Source organism: Meleagris gallopavo, chromosome 2 (assembly GCF_000146605.3).
Source record: "Meleagris gallopavo isolate NT-WF06-2002-E0010 breed Aviagen turkey brand Nicholas breeding stock chromosome 2, Turkey_5.1, whole genome shotgun sequence".
Lineage (NCBI taxonomy): Eukaryota > Metazoa > Chordata > Aves > Galliformes > Phasianidae > Meleagris > Meleagris gallopavo.
In genome coordinates, this window is record NC_015012.2 from 103,801,486 (window position 1) to 103,825,290 (window position 23,805).

General features: G+C 49.5%; 1 protein-coding gene and 1 pseudogene across 2 annotated transcripts; both read right to left on the reverse strand.

The window, feature by feature from the left end:
* Nucleotides 1-713: 713 nt before the first annotated feature.
* Nucleotides 714-20,641, reverse strand: LOC100549612 (interferon-induced very large GTPase 1). Of its 2 annotated transcripts, none has more exons than XM_010708033.2 (3): nucleotides 20,552-20,641; nucleotides 16,004-16,190; nucleotides 714-8,946 (listed from the first exon to the last, which is right to left on the reverse strand). In XM_010708033.2, the coding sequence occupies exon 3, from the start codon at nucleotides 8,942-8,944 to the stop codon at nucleotides 1,643-1,645; it is 7,302 nt and encodes a 2,433-aa protein (XP_010706335.1). In that variant the 5' UTR covers nucleotides 8,945-8,946; nucleotides 16,004-16,190; nucleotides 20,552-20,641; the 3' UTR covers nucleotides 714-1,642. The 2 variants fall into 2 exon arrangements, with proteins under 2 accessions (XP_010706335.1, XP_003204620.1); XM_003204572.4 differs by lacking the exon at nucleotides 20,552-20,641 and adding an exon at nucleotides 17,518-17,956.
* On the reverse strand, nucleotides 9,597-10,625 carry LOC100549766 (annotated as a pseudogene).
* Nucleotides 20,642-23,805: the final 3,164 nt, after the last annotated feature.

Consider the following 23,805-nt stretch of genomic DNA (forward strand, 5'->3'; position numbering starts at 1 on the left):
ATTTATTTTCCCTTTTTTTTTTTCCCTATTTGCCAAGGGAAAGGAGACAGAGCAGTCTTGATCTAAGATTGACTTGGGTGGGATGGCTGTGCTGACATTCAGTGAGATCTGGACAGGCTGAGAGTTGGGTGGAGAGGAGCCTGATGATGCTCAACAAGGGCAAGTGTAGAGTCCTACAGCAGGGGAGGAATAACTGCTTGCCTCAGTAGAGCTTATGGGCTGAGCTGCTGGAGAGGAGCTCTGCAGAGAAGGACCTGGGGGTGCTGGTTGAACAGTGGTTGACCAGCAGTTGACTAGTAGTTGACCAAAGGTTAACCATGAGCCAGCAGTGTGCCCTGGAGGCCAAGAAGGCCAGTGGTACCCAGGGGTGCATTGCACAGAGCGTGGACAGAAGGGTGATGGAGGTGATCCTCCCCTCTTCTCCGTCATGGAGAGGCCCCACACCGGGATGAAATATTCCATATGGGGGCTCACAAGGGTAAAGCAGAAAGGGACAATCCCTCTCCCTGCTGGCTGCCCCTCTTGTGATGGAGCCCAGGATAACATTGGCCTTTAGGGCTGCAAGCGCACACTGCTGGCTTGTGTTCAGTTTTTGATCAACCAGGACCCCTAAGTCCATCTCAGCAGGGCTGCTCTAGAGGAGTTCTTTGCTCGGTCTGTACGCACATCTGGGATTCTCTTGACCCAAGTGCACTTTGCTTTGCAGAAGCTCATTAGGTTCACAAGGGCCCAACTTTTGAGTTTATTAAGGTCCCTCTGGATGGCATCCCTTCCTTCTGCAGTATCAACTGCACCGCTCAGCTTGGTGTCATCAGCAAACTTGTTGAGGGTGCACTCCATCCCATCATCTGTGTCACTGATAAAGGTATTAGAGAGTACTGGTTCCAAGACCAACCTCTCATTGCTCATCACTGGCCTCCACCTGATGTACAGCCACTTCTGACCAGTTCCTTACGCACTAAATAGTCCACTCCTCGAATCCATGCATATAGATTTTGTGGCAGTGGGCACAGAAAGTTTGACTACAAAAAAGGGAAATGCTGTCTGGGTGGAGTCCCACAGTTCCTTGGCGGTGAAGTCCACAAGGTTGCTCAGAAGGTCGTAACACCTCTCCTATGAAGATATGTTAAAAGTTGGGCTTGTTCGGTCCAGAAAAGAGGATGGTCCAGGGAGACTAAGTTCAGCAAGAAGGGGTTTTTGGCACCCCACAAATGTTTACCTGCTCTCGGACATTACTGTCCTTTCTTTAAGTGTGACAAGGATTTCCTGCAGGGAAACTATTCTTTTGCCAATGTCATTTATTTTCACATAGCAGCAGATAATTCAGTACTTTCCAATGCTGCCTTGGTCTGAACTTCATCTATATGAATGGTTGCTGCAGAAATGTGTTCTTTTCTTTCTCTGAGACAAAGCTGATGCAAGCATTTATGGCAAGAAAGGAAGAAGAGTTTGCCTTTATCATGAAGCAGGGGCATTTCTGAGGAGTGGCAGGAGTAGCACACCTTGTTCTGTCCAGCTTAGATGCAGTTCTTTTGAAACTGTTGAAGGTCGTAATTGTTACAACAGTATTTTGTGCATAGCCTCATGTCATGTTCCTCTGAAATGCAAAGCAGTTGCAGATTTTCCTTCATGACAACTTAGCCTACCTCAGTTCATCAAGTGCTTCCTGCTTTGTAATTGTGTGCCATGAAGCAGGGATTTCTCCTTTGCCGTGAAATTTACCATTGTAGAGTTCTTCTAGCTGTGCCCTGAAATGACACACAAACCATTTCCAGTATTTTTGCAAGGATGTATCAGGAAGAATGTTCCAAGTGGAGTAAGGATGTCCTGCATCTCGGTATTTCTTGTATGGGATCCATGTGTCTTCACCAATCCTGAAGCTACAGTCACTGACAACAAAGCTAGAGCAAATATCAATGACAAGGTTGTCTGTGTTATGCCATTTGTATCTGCCCAAAACTTCTGGACGATGGAAGACAAGCTGGTGGTCTCCATCATGGTTTGGCATAGTGTTTGTGCAAACTGCCTTACAAAATGGACACTGCTCCTTGCACCCTGGAAACTGTTCCAGCAGTATTTTATGAGGCTGCTTTTCAAATGAGCTCAAATCAGCACGAGCAAACTCTTCCTTGAGACGATCCCTCAGGGGAGAAAGTGCCTCCATCATGGCGTTATTCAGGAACTCTATGTCTGTTATCTCCAGATGTTCAATGCCAACCAGGTCACTCCTGGGCAATCTTAGGACCCCTCCAAGTTCTCTGCAGAATTCATCCAGCCAAAGACTGATTATATTACTGCTGTCTCTTCTGTCTTTGGCAACAGTGGTTGATGCAAAGACAGCTTTCACAATGGTTTCGTAGAACTGAGTAAGAATTTTATCTAAAAACATCACCAGCCTACTGTTCTGATCTAAACAGTATGTCTCAACATGTGTCTGAATGTAACTCTCCAAAAAGTTTGATGGGGAACTAAGGTAATGCTTGAATTTTTCAAAATTTTCTTCTTGTGCCAGATATTTCAGTATGCAAACTTCCAGATTGGCTCTACTGCCATTGAAATCTGGTATTTCGCTCCTCATATGTTCAGCTATGACAAGAGCTGTCTTGTCATAAATGGCCAGGCGAAGACCTGGGGCAATCTTACTGCACAGGAAATCAGCAAATGTTGTGATAGAAGTGGCACCTTGGCAAGAAATCTGGAAACATTTGAAGAAATCTTCTCTCTTGCTCTTCAGGTAGATGACTGGGTCATTTGCTTTCCTGAAGGCTGCGTGCATGTCTTTAAACCTGGCTGCTGCCATTCTGCACAGATACACTGAAAGATCTATTCTGTAATCTTTAGTAAAATGATATTTTTCAGAGCTAGGGACAGCTTTCATACCTTCCTGCACTTCATTTATTATTTCATGGATGAAAGTGTGACTGTAATCCATTTTGTTCTTTTCCTTCTGGTCAATGTTTTCCTTCACACGCCTTATGATGCTGTCTGTAATGTGCTGTAAGGTGCACAAATCAGACTCACTAAAACTTAAAGGAATAAAGCCCAACATCTTTTTCTTGGATATGTGTTTCTTCTCATCAAGTGAAAAGGTGGTCTGCTTGGAAAACTTCATGATTTGTTCAACTACGTTAGGCACCGTAAAGTGTTCTAGAAGGACATTTTCTATTTCCACATCAATGTTCACCTCTTCCAGAGGGGGAGCATTAGAAGACACTTCAGTAATCCAGATCATCCAGAGGGTATCAAAGTTACTTCTCAGTTCTTGTTCACTTAATTCCTTGCCTTTTACAGACAGAGCCAGCTCCCTGCTCTTTTTCAGGAGCTCATTCTCATATTCACATTTCCTCTCATCCAGTCTACTCTGACTCTTCTTTAGTTCTAGAAGTTTCTCACACTTCCTTCTGGTTCCATCAAGAAGGGAAGCTTTTAGCTCTTTCAGCTTCAGTTCCGTGCTACTTTTCCACTGAATCAGTATCTCACAGTCTCTGTCTTCACTGAAGAACTTCTCCATGTCTTTGGTGATGGCATCACTTGTTTCTTGCACAAGATTTTCAAGCTCTTTTATGGTGACTCTATCCAGCTCTCCATTCTGAACCTTATTCTCCAGCTGCGTTTGCAAGTCTAAGATGTGCCTTCTCAGTTTCCAGGTCCACTGACTAAAGGAGGTTTCCAGTTTCTTGTATGCAGCAACCTCCACCGAGTTCTTGAAGCTGAAAATGAAGTTTTCATTCCGCAAGGCGTTCCACAGGTCACTAATACGAACTTTCAAGCTGGAGAGCCTCAGAACACTGCCTGGAGATTCCTTCTTGGCAGCAAGGAGAATTTTGCTCTTTAATTCCTGGACGTTCTGGCTGTAGGTGGGGTTGGGTGGTGCCATTGGCGGGTTACCCTCCCACAGGTGAGCAAAGTAATGAATGTGGGTGTTCACGTCAAAGCGGATGACATCACTGAAGCAGGTGATGTCGCAGAATTCCTGCTGGGCTGCTGTCACTGTCATTTCATCCAGCTTCTGCTGCAGACGCCTTTGTCCTTCCATGTTCTTTTCCTTTGCCGTTATTTCGCCCACGTTTTGATGTACAAACAGGCAGCTTGGGGAAAGCTTGACTCGCTTCATCCTCAGAAAAGCCTGCACTGCAATCTGAAGGATGTCTTGCATTTCCGAAGGGTTCTCTCCAAAGATGTTGATCAGAGTCATGTTGCCAATGCCAATGACAAAGGTGGCCAGCTCGTTGTCATGATTTAGTGAGTGCTTATTGGCCATCTCTATGGCACGAAGTCCTTCCGTGTCCACAACCAGCATGTAATCAAAGTTCACATCCTGCTGCAGTTTGTCGTCCACTTTAATGAGCTGCATAAAAGCTCCCCGGGTGCATCTGCCAGCACTGACATTGAACTGGAGACCAAACATGGCATTCAGTAGGGTTGACTTCCCTGTGCTCTGGATGCCAAGCACGGAGAGGACAAAGACTCGCTGGTCACCTAACTTCTCAATTAACCTGTCAAAGATTGCTGCAACCCACTGCAAGGGTACGTAAGAAGCATCACCATCCATCAGCTCAATGGGATACCCTGAAACCATCAGATCAGCTGCAATTTCAGGTAGTTTGAGAATACATACATCTTTGGAGTTGGTTGATTCAAGAGCTTCATAAATCTGCCCTACCTCTCTCAAAATGTGCTCAAGGCCAATGGACGAATCATTGATTTCATTGGAAAGGGAATCTAACCTTTTCATCATTACAGTTTTGCGGTTGTTTTCTTCATTGCTTTTCTTTATTGCCAGGATTTGAGACCATAACTGATGATACTGTCTCTTCAGTTCATCAAGGCGATTGGAGGACAGGTCATCCATGAAGACCTTCATCCAGTGCAGGAAGTATTTCTTGGTATTGACTGGCTGTGACTGGAGAAAGCCAAGGAATGATTTCATCAGCTGATTGAGGGGAAATGCTTTGTCCAGTTGCTTTCTTCTTATGGCAGCTTTGTCACATTCAATTTGGCTCCGATGATGTTCTATGCTCTTGTTCCTCTTCTCCTGTAAGCGAGTGAGTTCTTTGTCCTTTTTACACCAATTGTACCACAGTTCTCCTTGAAGAGGCAGAAGCTTTGATTTGATCTCAAACAGCTTCTCTCCCTTCAGCAGCTTCACCAACTCGTTTGCCTTTTCTTTGGCTATGGCACACGCTTCTGCATCTTCATCGACTAAGAAGCCGTGCTGGTGAGCTGTGCCCAGACACATATTGAGGCTAGATTGTGTGCTTGAGCCCTCCAGGAGATCTCGGATTGTTTTTGTCAGCTCGCCCATTAATTCTGCTTCATTCCTGTTCTTGATACCTATTCTTACATTTTGGCTAGATCGGCCAGCTGCAATATTCTCTTTCTCGGTGAAAAGACAAACCAAGGGCCTCTGAGACTGCCACAGGTCTTGTAAAATTTGCCTGCCTTTCTTATCACTCTGATCAGACTCAGAAACGAGCACCACGTTCACAGCAGAGATCTCCTGCAAGAAGCTCAGCTGTGCCTCGTGATCCCTGGCATCTCCGTGCAGGTTACAGAAAGCAACACAGCTGTCAAAACTGTCATCATCGCTACCACGGGGACAATACCAGGAGATCTCCACCACACCTTTCATCAGCAAACAGTCTCTGGTGCTGCCTTTGCAATGCCGATGGAAAAACGTGTCGTGTTTTTGTTTGCTCAGCAGAGCGTTCAGGAGCTGAGACTTGGAAGAGGAAGGAGAGCTGCCGATGCGTATGAAGGACACGATGGGTGTCTCTGCCTGACAAATGAGTTTGTTTGTGTAGCTGCTACTTTTCATCGTCTCTCCTGATTTTGCTGCTCCTTTCCAGCTCTTTTTGATTTGGCTGAGGGACCAGAGAGGGAACTCGATCTGTGAAGTGCATGGGTTGGGTACCAGGAGGGGGAGTGCAAACTGGCAGAAGGCAAGCTTTGATGCAATGTACTGCCTCATGAAATCATTGGCACAATGAAAAATGGCCATCTGGAGGTCCATTGGGTGCACGTGGCTCTCCCTGGTTGCAGATTCAGAGGTTCCTTCATCCAAATCACCAAAGAAGTCATCAAAGGAATCAGAGGGCTCTTCCTCTGTGGCTTTTGGTATGGGCACGAATTCTGGCTTACTCTCGTCCTTGCAAGTCAGGTACCGCACACTGTAGTCCACACACAATAGCTTTTGCAGGAAGTAAAAAGGTAGTTCACTCTCCTTGCTGGGCTGGCTGTCATGTACAGATGTCTTGTGTATGATGTGGAAGTCTTCCGACCCCATTTTTCTTGGATAGTAGCTTTCTAGCCCAAGGCGCTTAAGTAAGTTGAGGAACTCTGGGTTTGCACTGGCTTGATTAGTTTTGGATTTGCTGTCATCTGATTGGGGTTTGGATGGACTGTGAGGCTGTATTCCTTGCAAAGTCTCTTCCATGTCTTTGATTATGCTGTGTTTCTTCAGATCAACAGCGGTGTCCTCCAATTGCCCACTGATGTAGGACTGCAAGTCTCTTTCCAGCCCCTCCCAGTCTTTGATCACATTCTGTCTCTTGAGGAGATCTTCTATCTGTGCACACCATGAGTTCTTCATCTTGTCTTCCACGAACGCTAAGCGCTCACTCTTCTGCTCAGGGGACACCTCACTGCTTTCGGATGTCATGGTGAGGCCTGTGAAGAGCAGGAAGGCCTCGGCTCTGTAAACATCCTGCTCCTTCAGGCTCTGATACTCATCATGTGCTGTTTGCATTTCCTTGGCCATGAAGGTAATTTCTGGACAACCAAGGAGGTACTGAAAAGTGCTGCTTTCTAGTTGGTATCCTATCGTGGTTGTAACTAAGAGCACTAATAGCTCTATGTCTTTCTCTGCCCTTTCCTGCAGATACTGGAGCAAAGAATAAACAGCCAGGCTTACAGTCAGGGTGGCTTTGATCTTTGCTTCATGAATGGCAGATACAGACGTGGCTGGCGAGTAGGTGACTTCCTGAATGTGCTCCTTCATTTGCAGCAGTGTCTTGATGAGATCCTGAATCTCAGAAACATTGGGAGTTTTGGGAAACGTGTGCTCAGTGTTGAAAATCCATTGCATAATGAAGGAAGCCCTGGGGAAGTCCTTAACGGAATAGATGTGAGGATCCAGCAGGCACTGCAGCAGAGATTTGATGTAGGTGATGTTTTCTGGAGGCGATTTTTGGCAAAACAGAACAGTATTCACCAGGAACTCCTGCATTGCCTTATGTGAGAGGCATACATTGATCCAGACACTGGGATTTTTTGTTTTTTCATTCAGAGCCTGTTTGAAATCAATCACTGTGAGCAGTTTCCTTTCATCCCCAGTGACCTCCCATGTCTTCATGTGCTCCAGGAAAGCTCTGGCCTCTTCCACGGCACTGGCCAGTTCCTCTCCAAACACTGTGCCAACACTGTGATTCGTGAGTGCTTCATATGCAGCCCTGAGGCTGCTGCTCACTTGATAGCAGGATTTAAAATCACTGCTATGGTTGGACAGGATTATATCCCACACTGGGATCAGCTGAAAGCCCCTGTCAATAACAAACCAGGTTGTGTTACTGGCCACGAGCCCACACTTCCACTGGGCAAGGGAATCTGTCTCTGATGGACCCCCTGTGTTGGTCACAGAGAGCTGAATCGCTGTGTGGCTGCTGCCTCTATCGCTTCTCTCAAGTGATGCCTGTGAGCTGGACTTTGAAGCGTCCACATTCATTCCCACACTGCCAGCAAAGCTGCTGAAGCTTGCCCTGACAAAGCAGTTCAGTGCTTCAGATGCTTGTTGCTTCATCTCTTCCCTTTGCTCTGTCCTGAATCCTTCGGAAGATGCTTTCCACCAGAATATGCCCCCAAAGTGGAGGGGTCCCTGGTTGACGTGGGACCCAAACCTGCTGAAGAAGTTGGCACACCTGCTCTTCAGCATGTTGAGCCTGTCTGCCTCCTCAGTGATGCTCAGAAGCTCCTCGATGTGTTGCAGCTCCCTCAGGGCCCCATCTGAGAGGAGAAGCTGGTCCTTTTGGAAGTAGCAGGAGGCCATGGGGGTGTACTGGTACTTGGTGGTACAAATGTACGTCTGCTCTGAACGTGAGTGGTGAGTGTCTTCCTTGTGTGAGGAGCTGCTGTAATCTACACCTCCTTCAACACTGAACCCCCAGAACCTGGCTTTGGCAGAAGCGCTTAGGCTGAAGCCCAGCTGCTCCATGGACTTGGTGAAATTGGCTTCTGCTGCAGAGGAGGAGAACTCCTTCCTCTCAAGCAGTGACCCTTGCTCCGGACCAGCAAGCTTGAAACCAGTTGGGACTCTGATGAGCTGCTCTCGTTTTGCCAGCACATCTGCCAGGCTGTTGGTTTGGTAAATGCCCTGCAGAGCCAGCCCTCCTGATGCCCGTCTCAGGACCTCCTTGTCAGAGACATTCTCACTCCTGCCCAAGGACATCTCCTGCTGCTCCAGTTGCTTCTGGATGCTTGCAAGCACATCTGCCAATGCCCTCTCTGGTGGTGCCCAGTACTCTCTGGGAATGTCCATGGCTTGCCATAGTGCCTCCTCTTTCTGTCTTATCATCTCCTTGCTGTAGCTGTGGCTCTGATGCATATCTTTCAGGTTCTGAAGGGCTTGCTTGGCTTCTTCTTGCCTCTGCTTCATCATCTCCAGGCGCTGCTTCTGCAGCTCCTCAGCAGTTGCCTTGTTGTCTGTAATTTGCAAAAGCTTTTGGAGTGCTGTTTTCTCCCAGGGGTACCGTACCTCACACTCCAGCTTCAGATAGTCTTCATATTGCAGATGTTTCAAGGCTTCTTTGGATTTCACACCTAATATCTTCAACAGCTTGGGAAGCCAGTATCCTTCATCCAGTCCTTCGCTCTGAAATGTTTCTGCCAGCAGTTGTTTAGCAAGATTTGCCTTTTCCAAATCCTCTGCTCTCTCCTCCTGGGACTCCATGGCTGTGGAAGAGGTAAACAGACTTCGGTTAAAGGCACTTTAGAAGGGTCTCTCCACAGCTCCAGGGATTCTTCCCATCCAGCTGGGGGAACACAACCTTGTTCACCCAGAAACAGGCAGATATGGACAGACACACAAACACACCACAGACTTGGCTACACAGCCAACCATGGACGTGTTTATCCACCAGAGTGGTCTCACCTGCACTGGCTCTCCTTCCTTGCAGTGCACAGTCATGAGGTAGGGAGTGGGACTGCACAGTGACAGAAAGGAAAGGATTTAATAAGGAGGCAGGACAGAATGCAGTGACCAAGGCTGGGCTTGCTCAGACAAGTGATCTGCCACTGGTCTCATGACAGCAGCCCCTTTCATATCTTTTTCTGCCTTTTCCTCAGTTTTGGTCCCCTTCAGCTTCCCCTCAACATCATTCCACAGGCTGTCCTCAAACACCTCAAAGTATTCTGTTCCCTCTGGTTATTCCAAGTTGTCCCTCTTCAGAGCAGGACCCAGAGTGTTCATGCAGTAGCAATTGGATACTTTGGATCATCAGCATTTGTGGGAATTTTAGACAGAATATTCAGCGCAGAAGGCGCAGAATAATATTAACACCAAGAAGATAGGAATGATGAGAACAATGGACTCCTTCAGGAGACAAAAATGAGACAAGTGAGCCCTGGGATCACAGCAATTAATGATCCTGATTGGAGGAAGTGCTCGTGGCTAGGAACGACTCAGGAACCTGACTGGACAAGCGCCTGCATGCATGGTTAAGGAGTAGATCAGGGGTGACCGTGTGGAATGTTTTGTTGACATGTAAAGGGGGGTGGGAAAGTTACAAGAGAGAACATGGGAATGTATGCAAGGGATACATGAACCTGCAATCAACGATTTGGATTGTTCCCGCATCTGAGTCCGTGCCTCCAGATGCTGCAAGTGGTGCCTAATGTGGGGCAGTTCCACCAGCAAGCACGTGATGACAGCCTGCAGCACAGCGTCTGATATGGAGATCATCCCAGCCCACGGGTGGGCTGCAGGGTGCTCACCCATTCCCAGATCTCACTGTACTTGATGGTCTCCTTCAGGTTCAGCAGTTTGGTGTTGATGCTGCGGACAACGTGCATGTAGGCCTTCAGCAGCTCAATGTCACACTTCTGCTCCGCTCGCTGGTGCTCGTGTTTCACTGAGGTATTCTGCAGCTCAGCAATTCTGGTCTGCTGCAGCTGCATCACAGATCTTAAATGCTTGATGCAGCTGTAGTTTGGCAGCTCATTTTTGGGCATTTCCAAGCTGATTCCCTGCTCTCAGGTCACTCGGTGCTTGAGGTTGTGCTCGCAGTTGTTCAGGTGAGACATCAGGCTGTAGAGCTGCACTACTGATGTATAGCCAAAGCCAGCATTGTCACAAATGATCAGCAGCTTCAAGAGCATATTACACACAGTTCATGGGCTGGGGTGGTGGTGGATGACATTACCAAGCTGCGGTCCACAGGGCAGGTCTGCTGCTGGGAGAACCACTGGATGATGCAGGCATTGCAGAAGGTGTGCCCGCAGTGAGGAGGCTGAACCAGCTCCTACAAGACCCCACTACAGATAGGGCATAAAAGGTCTTCATCAACAGAATCACAGAATGGCCTGGGTTGGAAAGGACCAGAATAATGATCTAGTTTCAACCCCCTGCTATGTGCAGGTCACCAACCACCAGACCAAGCTGCCCAGAGCCACATCCAGCCTGGCCTTGAATGCTTCCAGCGATGGGGCATCCACAACCTCCTTGGGCAACCTGTTCCAGTGCCTCACCACCCTCTGTAAGAAAAACTTCCTCCTAATACATAACCAAAATCTCCCTTGTCTTATTTAAAAACCATTCTTCCTTGTCCTATCACTATCCACCAAGGTAAACAGTCATTCCCCCTACCGTTTATACGCTCCCTTGCAGCCTAGGATAAGGAGGAATTCTGGGCTGCCAGCGCACACTGTTGGCTCATGTCCAGCGTCTTGTCCACCAGGACCCACAAGTTCTTCACCACAGGGCTGCTCTCCAGGAGATCTTCCCCCAGTTTGTATAAATACCTGGGATTGCCCTGACCTAAGTGCAACACCTTGCACTTGGCCTTGTTGAACCTCATTAGGTTCACATGGGCCCACTTCTCCAGCCTGTCCTGGTCCCTCTGGATGGCTTCCCTTCCCTCCAGTGTATCAACTCCACCGCTCAGCTTGGTGTCATCTGCAAACTTGCTGAGGGTTCACTCGATGCCATTGTCTGTGTCACTGACGAAGATGTTGAGGAGCACCGGCCTCAGGACTGACCTCTGAGGGACACTGATTGTGACCGGCCTCCACCCTGACACAGAACCATTAATCACAGCCCTTTGGCTGCATCCAGCCAACCAGTTCTTAATCCACCAAACAGTCCATACCTCTCCAATGTAGAAAGGAGGATGTGGTGAGAGACCTTGTCAAAGGCTTTGCAGAAGTCCAGGAAGATGACGTGTATCGCCTTTCCCCTGTCCACCGATACCATCACTCCATCACAGAACGCCACCAGATTGTTTAGGTAAGATCTGCCCTTGGTGAAGCCATGCTGGCTGTCTCAGATCACCTCTTTGTCTTGTATGTGCCTCAGTACAGCTTCTAGGAGGATCTTCTCCGTGATCTTCCCAGGCACAGAGTTAAGGCTCACCGGCCTATAGTTCCCTGGGTCATCATTTCTCCCTTTTCTTAAAAATAAAAGTAATGTTTCCCTTTTTTCAGTCACTGGGGACTTCACTGGAGAGCCATGATTTTTCAGTTATGATGGAAAGTGGCCCAGCAACGCATCAGCCATCTCTCTCAAAACACTGAGATTGATACCATGGACTTATATTCAGTTTCCTGAGGAAGTCTCGGACTTGTTCCACTGTTACAGTGGCATGGAATCCACTCCTCTCACCCACAGCTAGAGGTTCAAGGTCCTGGCAGACACGAGCAGTCTGACCACTAGTAAGACTGAGGCAAAGCACTCACTGAGTACCTCAGCTTTTTATATCTGAGGAAGCCAGCTCTCCGTCTTCATTTATTAGAGGGGGAACAAATTCCTTGGTCTGTCTCCTCCTACCTATGTACCTGTAGAACCCCTTCTTGTTATTTTTCACCTCCATCTGTGCCTTAGTATTCCTCTTCTTATCTCTACACATGCAGACAACATCCCTGTATTCTTCCCAGGCTGCACAACCCTGCTTCCACTTCCTGTAAATTTCTCTCTTTTCCCTCAGTTTAAGCTGCAGGTCCTTGCACAGCCATGCCAGTCGTCTGCCTCCTCTGCTCGATTTCTTCTGCCTGAGCAGAGATGGAGAGCTCTTGTTCTGGCAGAAAGGTGTCCTTAAAGAGCTGCCAGCTCTGTTCTGTTCCTATGCCTGTAAGGACAGTTTCCCAGGAGATCCCATCCAGCAATTCCTTCAGCAGCTGGAATTTTGCTTTCCTGAAGTTCAGGGTCCTGACTCTGCTTTTTTCCAGGCCTGCATTCCTCCAGATCACAAACGCCACCAGGGCATGTTCACTGCAGCCCAGGCTCCCTCCAATCTTAACCTCTCTAATACTCTCCACTGTATGGTGAGCACCAGGTCCAGGAGGGCTTCACCTTGGGTCGGTCCATTGCATATCTGGACCAGGAAGTTATCCTCAACAGACTCCAGGAATCTCTTGGACTGTCTGCCACTCACCATGCAGCTATCCCAGCAGATATCCGGGTGGTTGAAATTCCCCATCAGGACAAGAGCCTATGAGTGCGATAACTCCTGATTGCAGGCTCCCCCTGCTCAGGTGGCCTGCAGCAGACCCAAACCACTAGATTTCCTTTACTGGACCAATCCCTGATTTTCACCCACAAGCTCTCGACCTGATCATGGCTGTTCCTCAGACACAGCTCGTCGCAACCTATCCACTTCCTAACATAGAGGGCAATTTCCAAACCCCTTCTACCCTGTCTATCCCTTCTGAAGAGCCTATAGCCCCCAATCACTGTATGCCAGTCATGAAATTCATCCCACCATGTTTCTGTGATAGCAACCACATTGCAATTTTCCAAGCATATCATGGTTCCCATCTCTTCCTGCTAAAGGCACTTCAAATGAGCTTTCTGACAGACTACCTTTCTAGAGGGGCCCTCCCTCAAACCTCCAAAAGAAATCTGAATTTTTCTCCCACCGCTTCTTAGAGGGACACGAGAAGGTTTTGGATGGGGAGTGAGCAACGTTACCTCCTCTGAGGAGTTACCAGAAGATTCTACAGGACAGTTTGGAGGTTCTTCCCCACAATCTCCTGGCATGACAGCAACCCCAAGCCTTTCTCTGTCCTGCTGCACTCAACTCTCTTCTCCCATTGGATCTAAAATCCTGGACTACTCCCTCTCCCTAGTGAGCCTTATGGCCCTATGGGGGTTCCAGCATGATGTTCGGTCTCACCTCAAGGCAGAGAATAGTATCCAGCCCTCATAATGATTGAGATTGTGTGTTACTTATTTATTGGTATTGTTTGGTAATTTGTTATACTGTAGATAACTCATGGGTGCCACAGTGAATGGCACAAAACGGTTGGATTACCCACTAGTTGGTGTCACAATAACATGGTTAATGGTATGTGTTGATTTTCCTATGTTGCCAATGCAGCCTCAATAATTAGAATTATTAGGCACAATCTAGGCTGTTGTGTGCTACTTCCTCAATTTTAGTAGTGGGTCAACTATGAATTGAACAGAATTTGATGTTTCTGGTGCTGGAATCTATGGGAATAGCTCTTTTTGGTGTAACTTCATCACCCCATTATCAGTAACATGATCAGGTCATGATGCACTTAGCTTACCAATTAACCTTTTCTTAATTTGTGGAGACAGAACCTGGAAAGGAGTCCCAGGCAAAACTAACAGAGGACCTGTTACTAGAGGTCGATTAACTCTCTTTCATCCCACTAATCAGGATTTAAAAATATGACCATGCATCACTCGAGACAAAGGCACACGGTATCTTACTTTGATCCCACATGGGATTGCAATGTAGAATTGTGGGGGTACTGCACAACAAATATTTTGGTTCACTGCTCCCTTCAATTGGCACCTCTGCCAGGGACCTAAAGGCTCCTGACTGAAGAATGATCCCGCGATGGGACAAGTATTCTGACAGTTTGAAGGGAACTGATATTTGTGGCTGTAGCTGCAAATATCTTGTTCTGTAGAGAGAACTGACCTTGGTAGTTTATTTTGTTTCTGCAAAGGCTGCTTCTGCAAGCAGGTGTTCCACCCGGGCTCTGAATCATGCACTGGCCACGTGGATACAGCATGCAAATGGAAAAAGCCTGGGGAGACCTTGGGAGAATAAAAGCAAGAGAGGGGCCGTGGTGGGAGAGAGAGGAAAAGTGCCCCTTGAAGCAGGGGACGCCCTGCTGGCGCTGCCTATCGCATCCGCTGCCAGCACGTTCTTTCTCCCTCCTTTCTGGTGGTTTGCCATCTCTCAAGGGTTGGTAAGGTATAGTGTACCTGCTTAAGGAGTTTCTGCTTCCTGCTTACAGGGAATATCTGAAATGGATGCCTGTGTGTTTGACTGTATGTATGTTGAACCAAACTCATAACCCTCTGTGCTGCTCTGAGTGCATAGTTTGCTTTGCTTTCTCCTGAGACATCCTGTCTCTCAGATCCAAATGCACCCTGAAACAGAACAGCGAAAGCTTCAGCCACACTCACCAAGTCAAGATGCTGGCTGGCTAGGAAAAACAGTGCCCCTGGTGATGCTCTAGCAGGCTTGCCCACTGATGTTGTTTCTGTGTGACATGCAACTTCACAGAATTGTGTGGCCATTGATTTTCTGTTATTAACCCAGGGGCATGGTTGTGGGGATTTTAAAAGCGTGTTGAATGAATGAATGTTAGTAATCATACATCAGAGTATACAAAGGTCGATGAGTTTCCCTAGTCAGTTACAGGTACACACAGAATGGGACCCTCTGGGATTCTTTTCCAGGTTGCAGGAACTTGGGCCATGGGCCAAACACGTTTGTTCTTTTCTTAATGGGTTAAATAGCACTGCTTGCCATTATGCTATATTTGCCTTGTCTCTTGCTTTTAGCACATTATCACCTGAAGCCTTGATTGATTTATGATAAGCCAAATGCATACAGCAGTGCTGTTAGAAAGAGTAATACAAAATGAAAGAGAAAGCTCTAAGGCAGGCAGGCAGGATGCTGTGCACAATGTATGATTGTATCATTAATATGATTAGTGCCATTGTTTTGTATCATGCTGACAGTTTGCCAGTTGATGTCCCTGTGGCGTTTAGTTTATCACTGCCCCTTTCACGTATCATTGCCTTGGCACTGGAACAGTCCTTGATGGATAATGATAAGGAAGCCAATGCTCTCACTGTCTACATACCCTTACAGTGCTGTCATACAGAGCTGACAATTATCTCTGCCTCTATTCAGGTGAAGAGATTTACTCATTGCACAAAACCTTTCTGTGAAAAGGGACCCCATAAGTGAAAGTAAAGGGCAAGAACAAGGTTTCACAGTAACTGAGAATAGGGGGGGTTGAGGGGAACAGTTAGTGATTTAGTGATGGTTTATAGAAGCAGGAATGCAGAGTTCGTTAGAAAAAGGGGGTGGCAGACACTGGGTCTGGGATAGTGAGGGGGATGAAGGCCATGCCGATAAGGTCTGAGAACAGCCCAGAGACATCTGGCAGGGAGGTGATTAGATGTCCACAGAGCGAGATGAAACTAGTTTGGGGGGATGCCCCCCTTTTAGGTCAGGAGTTTATAGCGAGAAAGGTCAGAAGCCTTCACAAGGAAGACAACAAATCTTCATCCCACGACCCACTACAACACGCAAGAGGGGAGGGTCTGCACAAAACCTTCCAGTGCAATCAACTCTCATCCTACCAACAACATGCTACAGCCTTTTTGTCTCAGGAATTGATGCCAGGCCCTTGTTACTGTGCTCTTTTGACTCTTGCAGAGGCTTTGTGCCCTCTGTTCCTTTATGCTCAAGGAAGATTTAAGTAAGAATAATAAATGGATTTGCATTCTGAGTCCTCTCACCTCACAGCAGGTGCTCCTGGTGGTGACGCTTGGCTTTCCAGAGGACGCAGGGCACCAGGGCACCTGGCCCAAGCGAGGCAGCACACAGTCACTTGTCAGGCCTGGTAGACAAGACAGGGTTGTGAAGAAGAACTTGGGCACCACTTCAAGAATTCAGGAGGAAATACATGAAGGACAGTCCAGAATCCTAAGGAGAAAAACAGATACTCAGGAGAGGGCAGCCATGAATACAGCAGAATGAATACATACCATGCAGTGGTGGAGCCCATCCCTTTTCTGCCCCGGTGGGACCTGCGCAGGGCCACAGTGGAAGTGCCCTGAGGGAGCTGTAGGAATATGACCAGCACTGGTGTGGTGTTGAAGGAGCATTGTGTCCAGAGGATGGAGGGCCTGCAGGGGCATCAGGGCCCCAGAGAGACCCAGGGGAACACCAAGCATCCTAGGGTTCTGGTGCAAGGCTCCCTGCTCTGGATGGCCCTCTGGGGCAGGGGAGGGACCAGAGGGACCCCAAATTATCTTGGTCCAGCCCAAAGCACCCTGGGGTTCTGTGAACCCTGCGGGCTCTTTGTCACTGAGACCACAAGTGTGCTGGGAGCTCCCAGGTTGCAGGTTCCTGCCAAGGGGTTACAAAGGCGTCACCTCTCAGCATCCTCCATCCTCAGGAAAGGTCAGGAAGCCAGCTGGCCTTTAACAAACAAATCCTGAACTTAGGAAACTTATCGGGTATTTTTCTCCAAAAACAATTGAGCCGAGAAGCACTTCCAGTTTCACAAGGACCTGAGCCTCTTCCAGGAATGGCTCTGATTTCTAAGAAGCGGAAAACCCAGCAAGCCAGTTTTCCCTTGGCCATTCATAAAGTAATGGTTAATGGAGCTTGGAACGCATCCTGGTGGGGCACAGAAGGGGCAGGGAGGGGAAGGCAGCATTGTATATATAGGCTCAGCAACAAGAGAAGTCCCTCTATGAGGAACCCCACTGCAAGCAAAGATAAGAAGGACGGATGTGTGCACGGCATGTTGCACAGACACAGCTGTCAATGATGGTCCCAAAGGGGTGTGCACCATGGCACACGTCCAGCAATGCTGCACCGAGCTCTTAACACAGCAGTGAGTGCAACACACCAGCATGCAGAGTGAGGCCACATAACTGCAGGGCTCTGTGTTGGACTCTGCTCCACAGCCCTCCCAGTTCTGTCCTGGGGATCTGCTTCCAATCTACCCTTGCACTGCTCTTCCCTCCCCGTGCTCCTTGTGCTTCCATCTCTGCCATGTTCAGCCCCTGATCTGGGTGCCGAGTCCTTCATGCTTCCCTTCTCCACTCCTCCTTGCCCCCCAGTGCAACCATTACCATCACAGACCTCACAGCACAGCCTCTTTGCCCCCTGCCACAATTCCCTCTTTCCTGCCGGCCCTCTCAGCCCAGCACCATATCGTGAAGCACCCAGCAGAGGACCAAGGGGCTCCCAGTGGCTGTGAGTGCCCCTGCCCACCCCAGGCACCGCAACCAGGCCCTACCTGCACTTTTGGTGCTCCTCAGCCCTGGTGCTTTCTGAGCCTGGCTCTGACCCTGCTCTTATAAAGCCTGGAACCTCTGCACAGACTGCAGCTTCCTGCTGGTGGGGCAGGGGAAGTCTTCTCCCTGAAGCCACAGCTGAAAATGAAACTTGGCAGCTGCAGGAAAACTGAGATGGTGTCTGGAAATCTTCGGATATGGCCATGCAGTCAATTCCTTATCCATGTGACAGCACAACCACCAAAACCAGCTCTCTGGGAGGTTGGGATGCCCAAAGCAATCCTGAAACCATCAGCAATCAGCTCAGGGAGTCCTTGAAGCACAGAGAAAGCCCCAGGGCTGGAACTGGACAAGCACAGCTGCTCAAAGGCACTGAAAGGTGAGAAGGGCCCCATAAGTGAAAGTAAAAAGGCAAGAAGGCTTCACAGTGACTGAGAATAAGGGAGGTGAAGGGGGATAGTTAGAGATAGTTTACAGAAGAATTTAGAGCTTGTTAGAAAAATAAGGGATGGCAGACATTGGGTGTGGGATAGTGAGGGAGATGAAGGCCATACCAATAAGGTTTGAGAACAGCCCAGAGACATCTGGTAGGGAGATGATTGGATGTCCACAGGGCTAGATGATGTTTGGGGGAAGCCCCCTGAAAGGTTACAAGATTACAGCGAGAAAGGTCAGAAGCCTTCGCGAGGAAGACAACAAATCTTCATCCCACGACCCACTACGCACGCACAAGAGGGGAGGGTCTGCATGCTAATAAACTCTCGGGGATGTAATGAATATGTATCCAAATTCCGGGAAAACTACTGGTTATGTATTAGTTTGCCCTATATCTGTAGCATGAATTTTCCTGGCGGTGTGCAAGTTAGGCAGATCTATCCCCCTTGCAGCCAGCGTACGTGCACTGCTGAATAAACCATACCTGCTTTGTAATCTTACTTGGGTTACAGAGTCTGATTCCGCATGTCAGCGCTGAGCCCCTTCTTGTTATTAGTGGTTTCTCAACTGGACTGGCCATGCATAGGAATTGATGTCATTGGAATATTTATAATGTTTGGGATAACCTGGTGTGAACCCAGAAAAGGGCCACGAAGATGCTTTGGGGCCTGAAGTAGCAGTGCTGGGAGGAGAGCAGAGAAAGCTGGGACTGCTCGGCCCAGAGCTGGGGAGGCTCACCAAGACTGGACCATAAAAATACTCTCAGGAGGTGCAAGGGATTGGATCCGGGTTCTGCTCTGTGGTGCCCAGGCAGCCATGGGGCACAGCCTGGAGCCCAGGAGCTGCCATCAGCAGCACTGCAGTGCTGGGTGGATGCCGGAGCTCTGGCACAGGGAGCAGAGAGCGGTGGGGGCTCCTCCTGGGGGATCTCCCACAGCGCCTGGCCGTGGCACTGGGCTCCCTTCTCTGGGTGGCCCTTCAGGGGCTGGGGGGGCCCAGACGGACCCAGAGTTATCTCCCTCCAGCCCCAAGCACCCTGGGGTTCTGTAAACCCTGCAGGCTCTTTGTCACCGAGACCACAATCATGATGGGAGCTCCCAGGTTGCTGGTTCCTGCCAAGAGGTTACAAAGACATCACCTCTCAGCATCCTCCATCCTTGGGAAAGGTCTGGAAGCCAGTTGGGCCTTTACCAATCAAATCCAGAACTTAGGAAAATTACTGGGCATTCTTCTCTGAAAGCAAGAGAGCCTGAGAAGCACTTTCAGTTCCACAAGGGTCTGAGCCTAATCCAGAAAAGGCTCTGAGTTCTGAGAAGCAGAGAAGTCAAGCACGGATCTTGAGTAAAAATGAAAGAACCTTTAACCACATCCGGAAGCTCTGCATGGAGCAGGGGCTGGGAGAGCAGAGGGCAGGATCCTGTTTGCTGCTTCTGACATCAGGTGGCTCCTGAGGTCACGGCCCCAAACCCACATCCTCCCCATCGCCAATTAGTGCTGAGGCCGGGGATGGCACTGACATCAGGGAGTGAGCTTGGAGAGTGTTCCTGTAGGTGCGCATCCCTCGTTTATTGGCTGCCAGGCAATGAGAGTTGAACCAGCCCCCTCTCCCTTGGCTGCCACTGGTTTACATTTCGCTGCTTTCATTCATGAGGAGCTCCCTTGGCTCTTGCCACAGAGAAAGGACAGTGCAGGGGTGCTGTGTCAGGAGGAGCTGCCCCTTCTGCCTTCCAGCTCTTCCTCCTGTGCTTTTGGCTGCTCCTTCAGCACGGCAGCAGTGCTGCTGGTCAGCGCTGAGGAGCTCAGCTCAGCATCTTGACTTGTCCAGGCCTGGGCACATTGAGGTTCCCCCTCGCTCTCCAGCCAACAGAGACATCTTTTCCCCACTTTGTACAGAGAGTTCCTTTTGTCGTGGCAGAAGGAAGGCCAGCAGCCAGTTTTCCCTTGGCCATTCATAGACCAGAGGTTAATGGAGGCTGGTATGCATCCTGGTGGGGTGCAGAACGGGCAGGAAGGAGAAAGCAGCATAGCGCCAGATAAGAGTAAAGGCTCAGCAACAAGAGAAATCCCTCTATCCCAAGAGTGAAGGTGGCAGGGACAGATGCAGGCACAGCCTGTTGCACAGACACAGCTGCTAACAATTGTCCCAACGGGGTGCACACTGTGACACACGACCAGCACCGCTGCACCGAGCCCATAACAAAGGAATGAGTGCAGCATGCCAGCATGCAGAGCAGGGTCACAGGGCTGCAGGGCTCTGTGTTGGGCTCTGCTCCACATCCCCCCTGGCTCTGCCTCGGGGATCTGCTTTCCACTCCACTCTTGCACTGCCTTTCCCCTCCCCGTGCACTTTGTGCTTCCATCTCTGCCATATTCAGCCCCTGATCTGGGTACAAAGTTATTTGTGCTTCCCTCCCCTGCTCCTCCCTGCCCCCCAGTGCAGCCGTTGCCATCACAGCCCCTTTTGCCCCCTGCCACAATCCCCTCTTTCCTGCCGGCCCTCTCAGCCCAGCACCGTAACGTGAAGCACCCAGCAGAGGACCAAGGGGCTCCCAGTGGCTGTGAGTGCCCCTGCCCACCCCAGGCACCGCAGCCAGGCCCTACCTGCACTTTTGGTGCTTCACAGACCTGGTGCTTTCTGAGCCTGGCTCTGACCCTGCTTTAATATAGCCTGGAACCTCTGCACAGACTGCAGCTCCCTGCTGGTGAGGCAGAGGAAGGCCTTCTGCTCCCTGAAACTGCAGCTGGAAGTGAAACTTGGCGGCTGATGGATGACTGAGATGGTGTCTGGAAATCTCGGGATATGGCCATGCAGTCAATTCCTTACCATGTGACAGCACAACCACCAAAAACAGCTCTCTGGAAGACTGGGATACCCAAAGCATTCCTGAAACCATCAGCAATCAGCTCAGGGAGTTTGAGCAGCACAGGAAATGCCCCAGGGCTGGAGCAGGACAAGCACAGCTGCTCCTGAGAAGAGGCACTGAGCTCCTTCTCCTTCTTATTACTGGTTTCTTAACCGGATCGGCTCTGCATAGTAACTGAGGTCATTGGTGTGTGTACAATGTTTGGGACAACCTGGTGAGAACTCAGGAAGGGGCCATGAAGATGCTTTGGGGCCTGGAGCAGCTCTGCTGGGAGGAGAGCTGACAGAGCTGGGGCTGCTCAGCCCAAAGCAGGGGAGGCTCAGGGCAATCCCACCATGGACTGAAATCCTTGCACGAGGTGCAAGGGATTGGAGCCAGGTTCTGCTCTGTGGTGTCCAGGCAGCCATGGGGCACAGCCTGGAGCCCAGGAGCTGCCATCAGCAGCACTGCAGTGCTGGGTGGGTGCCGGAGCCCTGGCACAGGGAGCAGAGAGCGGTGGGGGCTCCTCCTGGGGGATCTCCCACAGCGCCTGACCATGGTTCTGTGCTCCCTTCTCTGGGCGGCCCTTCAGGGGCTGGGGGGGCCCAGACGGACCCAGAGTTATCTCCCTCCAGCCCCAAGCACCCTGGCATTCTGTAAACCCTGCAGGCTCTTTGCCACCGAGACCACAATCATGATGGGAGCTCCCAGGTTGCTGGTTCCTGCCAAGAGGTTACAAAGACATCACCTCTCAGCATCCTCCATCCTTGGGAAAGGTCTGGAAGCCAGCTGGGCCTTTACCAATCAAATCCTGAACTTACTGGGCATTCTTCTCTGAAAGCAAAATGTGCCTGAGGAGCACTTTCAGTTTCACAAGGACCTGAGCCTCTTCCAGGAAAGGCTCTGATTTCTGAGAAGCAGATTAGGCAGGCACGGATCTGGATAAAAATAAGGAACCTTTAACCCTGTGCTGAAGGTGTGCGTGGAGCAGGGGCTGGGAGAGCAGAGGGCACGACGCTGTTTGCTGCCTCTGACATCAGGTGACTCCTGAGGTCACAGCCCCAAACCCACATCCTCCTCATCGCCAATTAGAGCTGACACCAGGAATGGCACTGACACCAAGGAGAGTTCCTGTAGGTGTACGTCCCTTGTTTATTGGCTGCTAACTAAACTACACAAGTGATGCAAAAGCAATCACTCACCACCTCCTGTGGGTAGCCTGATGCCCAGCCCTGCCCATACCTCAGCAGGACAGAGCTGTCTTCTTATCCTCCTCGTCTCCCTTTTCAGTACTGAGTATGAAGTTATAAGGCATGGAATATCTCTTGGGTTAGTTTGGGCCACCTGCCAGCTGGTGCCCCCTCCCAGCCTCGTGTTCATCCCTCCATCTATTCACAGTGAGAAACAGAGATGCCCTTGATGCAGTGCAAACAGTTTTCTGCCTCAGCTAAGACATCCCTGTGTTGTCAGCACTGTGTTTTGCTCTGAAAACTAAAACACAGCACCTTAGGAGCTGCTATAAAGGAAATCAACTCAACTCGAGACCTAATTTACTCCCGCCTTTAAAGGAGAACTGATAAAATTGGGAAAAAAGAAGAAAAAAAAACCACAAGAAAAAATCACTGGTGATCACAAAGCTGGAATAGGTGAGAGGTGCGATGTCATGGCCTTAAGCTGCACCAGGAGAGGTTCAGGCTGGATGCACTAGATGCACAGTCTGTGTCTCTCCTGTACTGAGGACTCCACATCTGGACACAGTACTCCAGGTGAGGCCTCACCAGCACAGGGCAGAGAGGCAGGATCTTGTCCTGCTGGCCACACTTCTTTTGATGCAGGCCAGGATATGGTAGGTTTTCTGGGCTACGAGGGCACATTGCTGGCTCACGTCCAGCTTCCCATCCACCAGTACCCCCAGGTCTTTTTCAGCAGGGCTGTGCTCAGTCCTTTCGTCCCCCAACTTGTATCGGCAGTGAGGCTTGCCCTGACCCAGGTGCAGACCTTGCTTATGGATTTGTTGAACCTCATGAGGTTCTCCTGGACCCACTGTTCAAGCCTGTCTATGTCCCACTGAATGGCATCCCATCTCTCTGGTGTGTCGACTGCACTCCACATTTGGTGTCATCAGCAAACTTGCTGAGTGTGCATTCAACCTCACTGTCATTGTCACTGATGACGATATTACAGAGCGTCAGCCCCAGCACTGACCCCTGAGGGACACCACTTGACACTGATCTCCATCCAGACATGGAGCCATTGACCACCATTCTCTGGACTTGCAGAGCTCAACCCCCTTGTACTGACTTGCAGCCAGTTCTTCAGCCATTGAACAGTCCACCCATTAAATCCACATCTTTACAATTTGGAGAGAAGGGTGTTGTGGGGTACTGTTTCATAGACCTTACTGAAGTTGAGACAGATGATAACAGTGGCTCTTCCCTTGTCCATTGATGCAGTGACCCCACCATGGAAGTCCACTACAGGTTGGTCAAGCAAGGATTTGCCATTGGTGAAGTCACGCTGGTTCTCCTGTATCACCTTCCTGCCTTCCACGTGCCTTAGCACAGCTTCCAGGAGGATCTGCTCCATGATCTTTCCTGGCACAGAGGTGAGGCTGACATGCTGGTAGTTCCCAGAGCCATCCTTTTTACCCTTTCTAAAATAGGTGTGATGTTGCTTTTACCTCTGGTCCTTTCCTATAACGAGCATTCATCAAAGCACTGCGTGCAGCTCTGCCACTGATCATCTTTGTTTTGTCATAGCAGGGCCTGGGGGTACCCATGGGGGCTACAGGAAAGCTCTGAGGAGTCTGTCAGTGGGTGTAGTAATAGGACAGGGGGGAGATGGCTTTAAACCAGATTTAGGTTAGATGTTAGGGGGAAGTTCTATACTCTGAAGGCTGTGAGGCACTGGCTGGAGCTGGAGGAGCTGGAGTGCCCTGTTTGAAATATCCAAATAATTTATCAGGATGGTATCTCTGATAAAGCAGATTTTATTTGCAATTGCAATGGCAGG

What these genes read in the sequence shown, in the direction of transcription:
- LOC100549612 (XM_010708033.2), bottom strand. Translation starts at nt 8,944, where the DNA reads ATGGAGTCCCAGGAGGAGAGAGCAGAGGATTTGGAAAAGGCAAATCTT.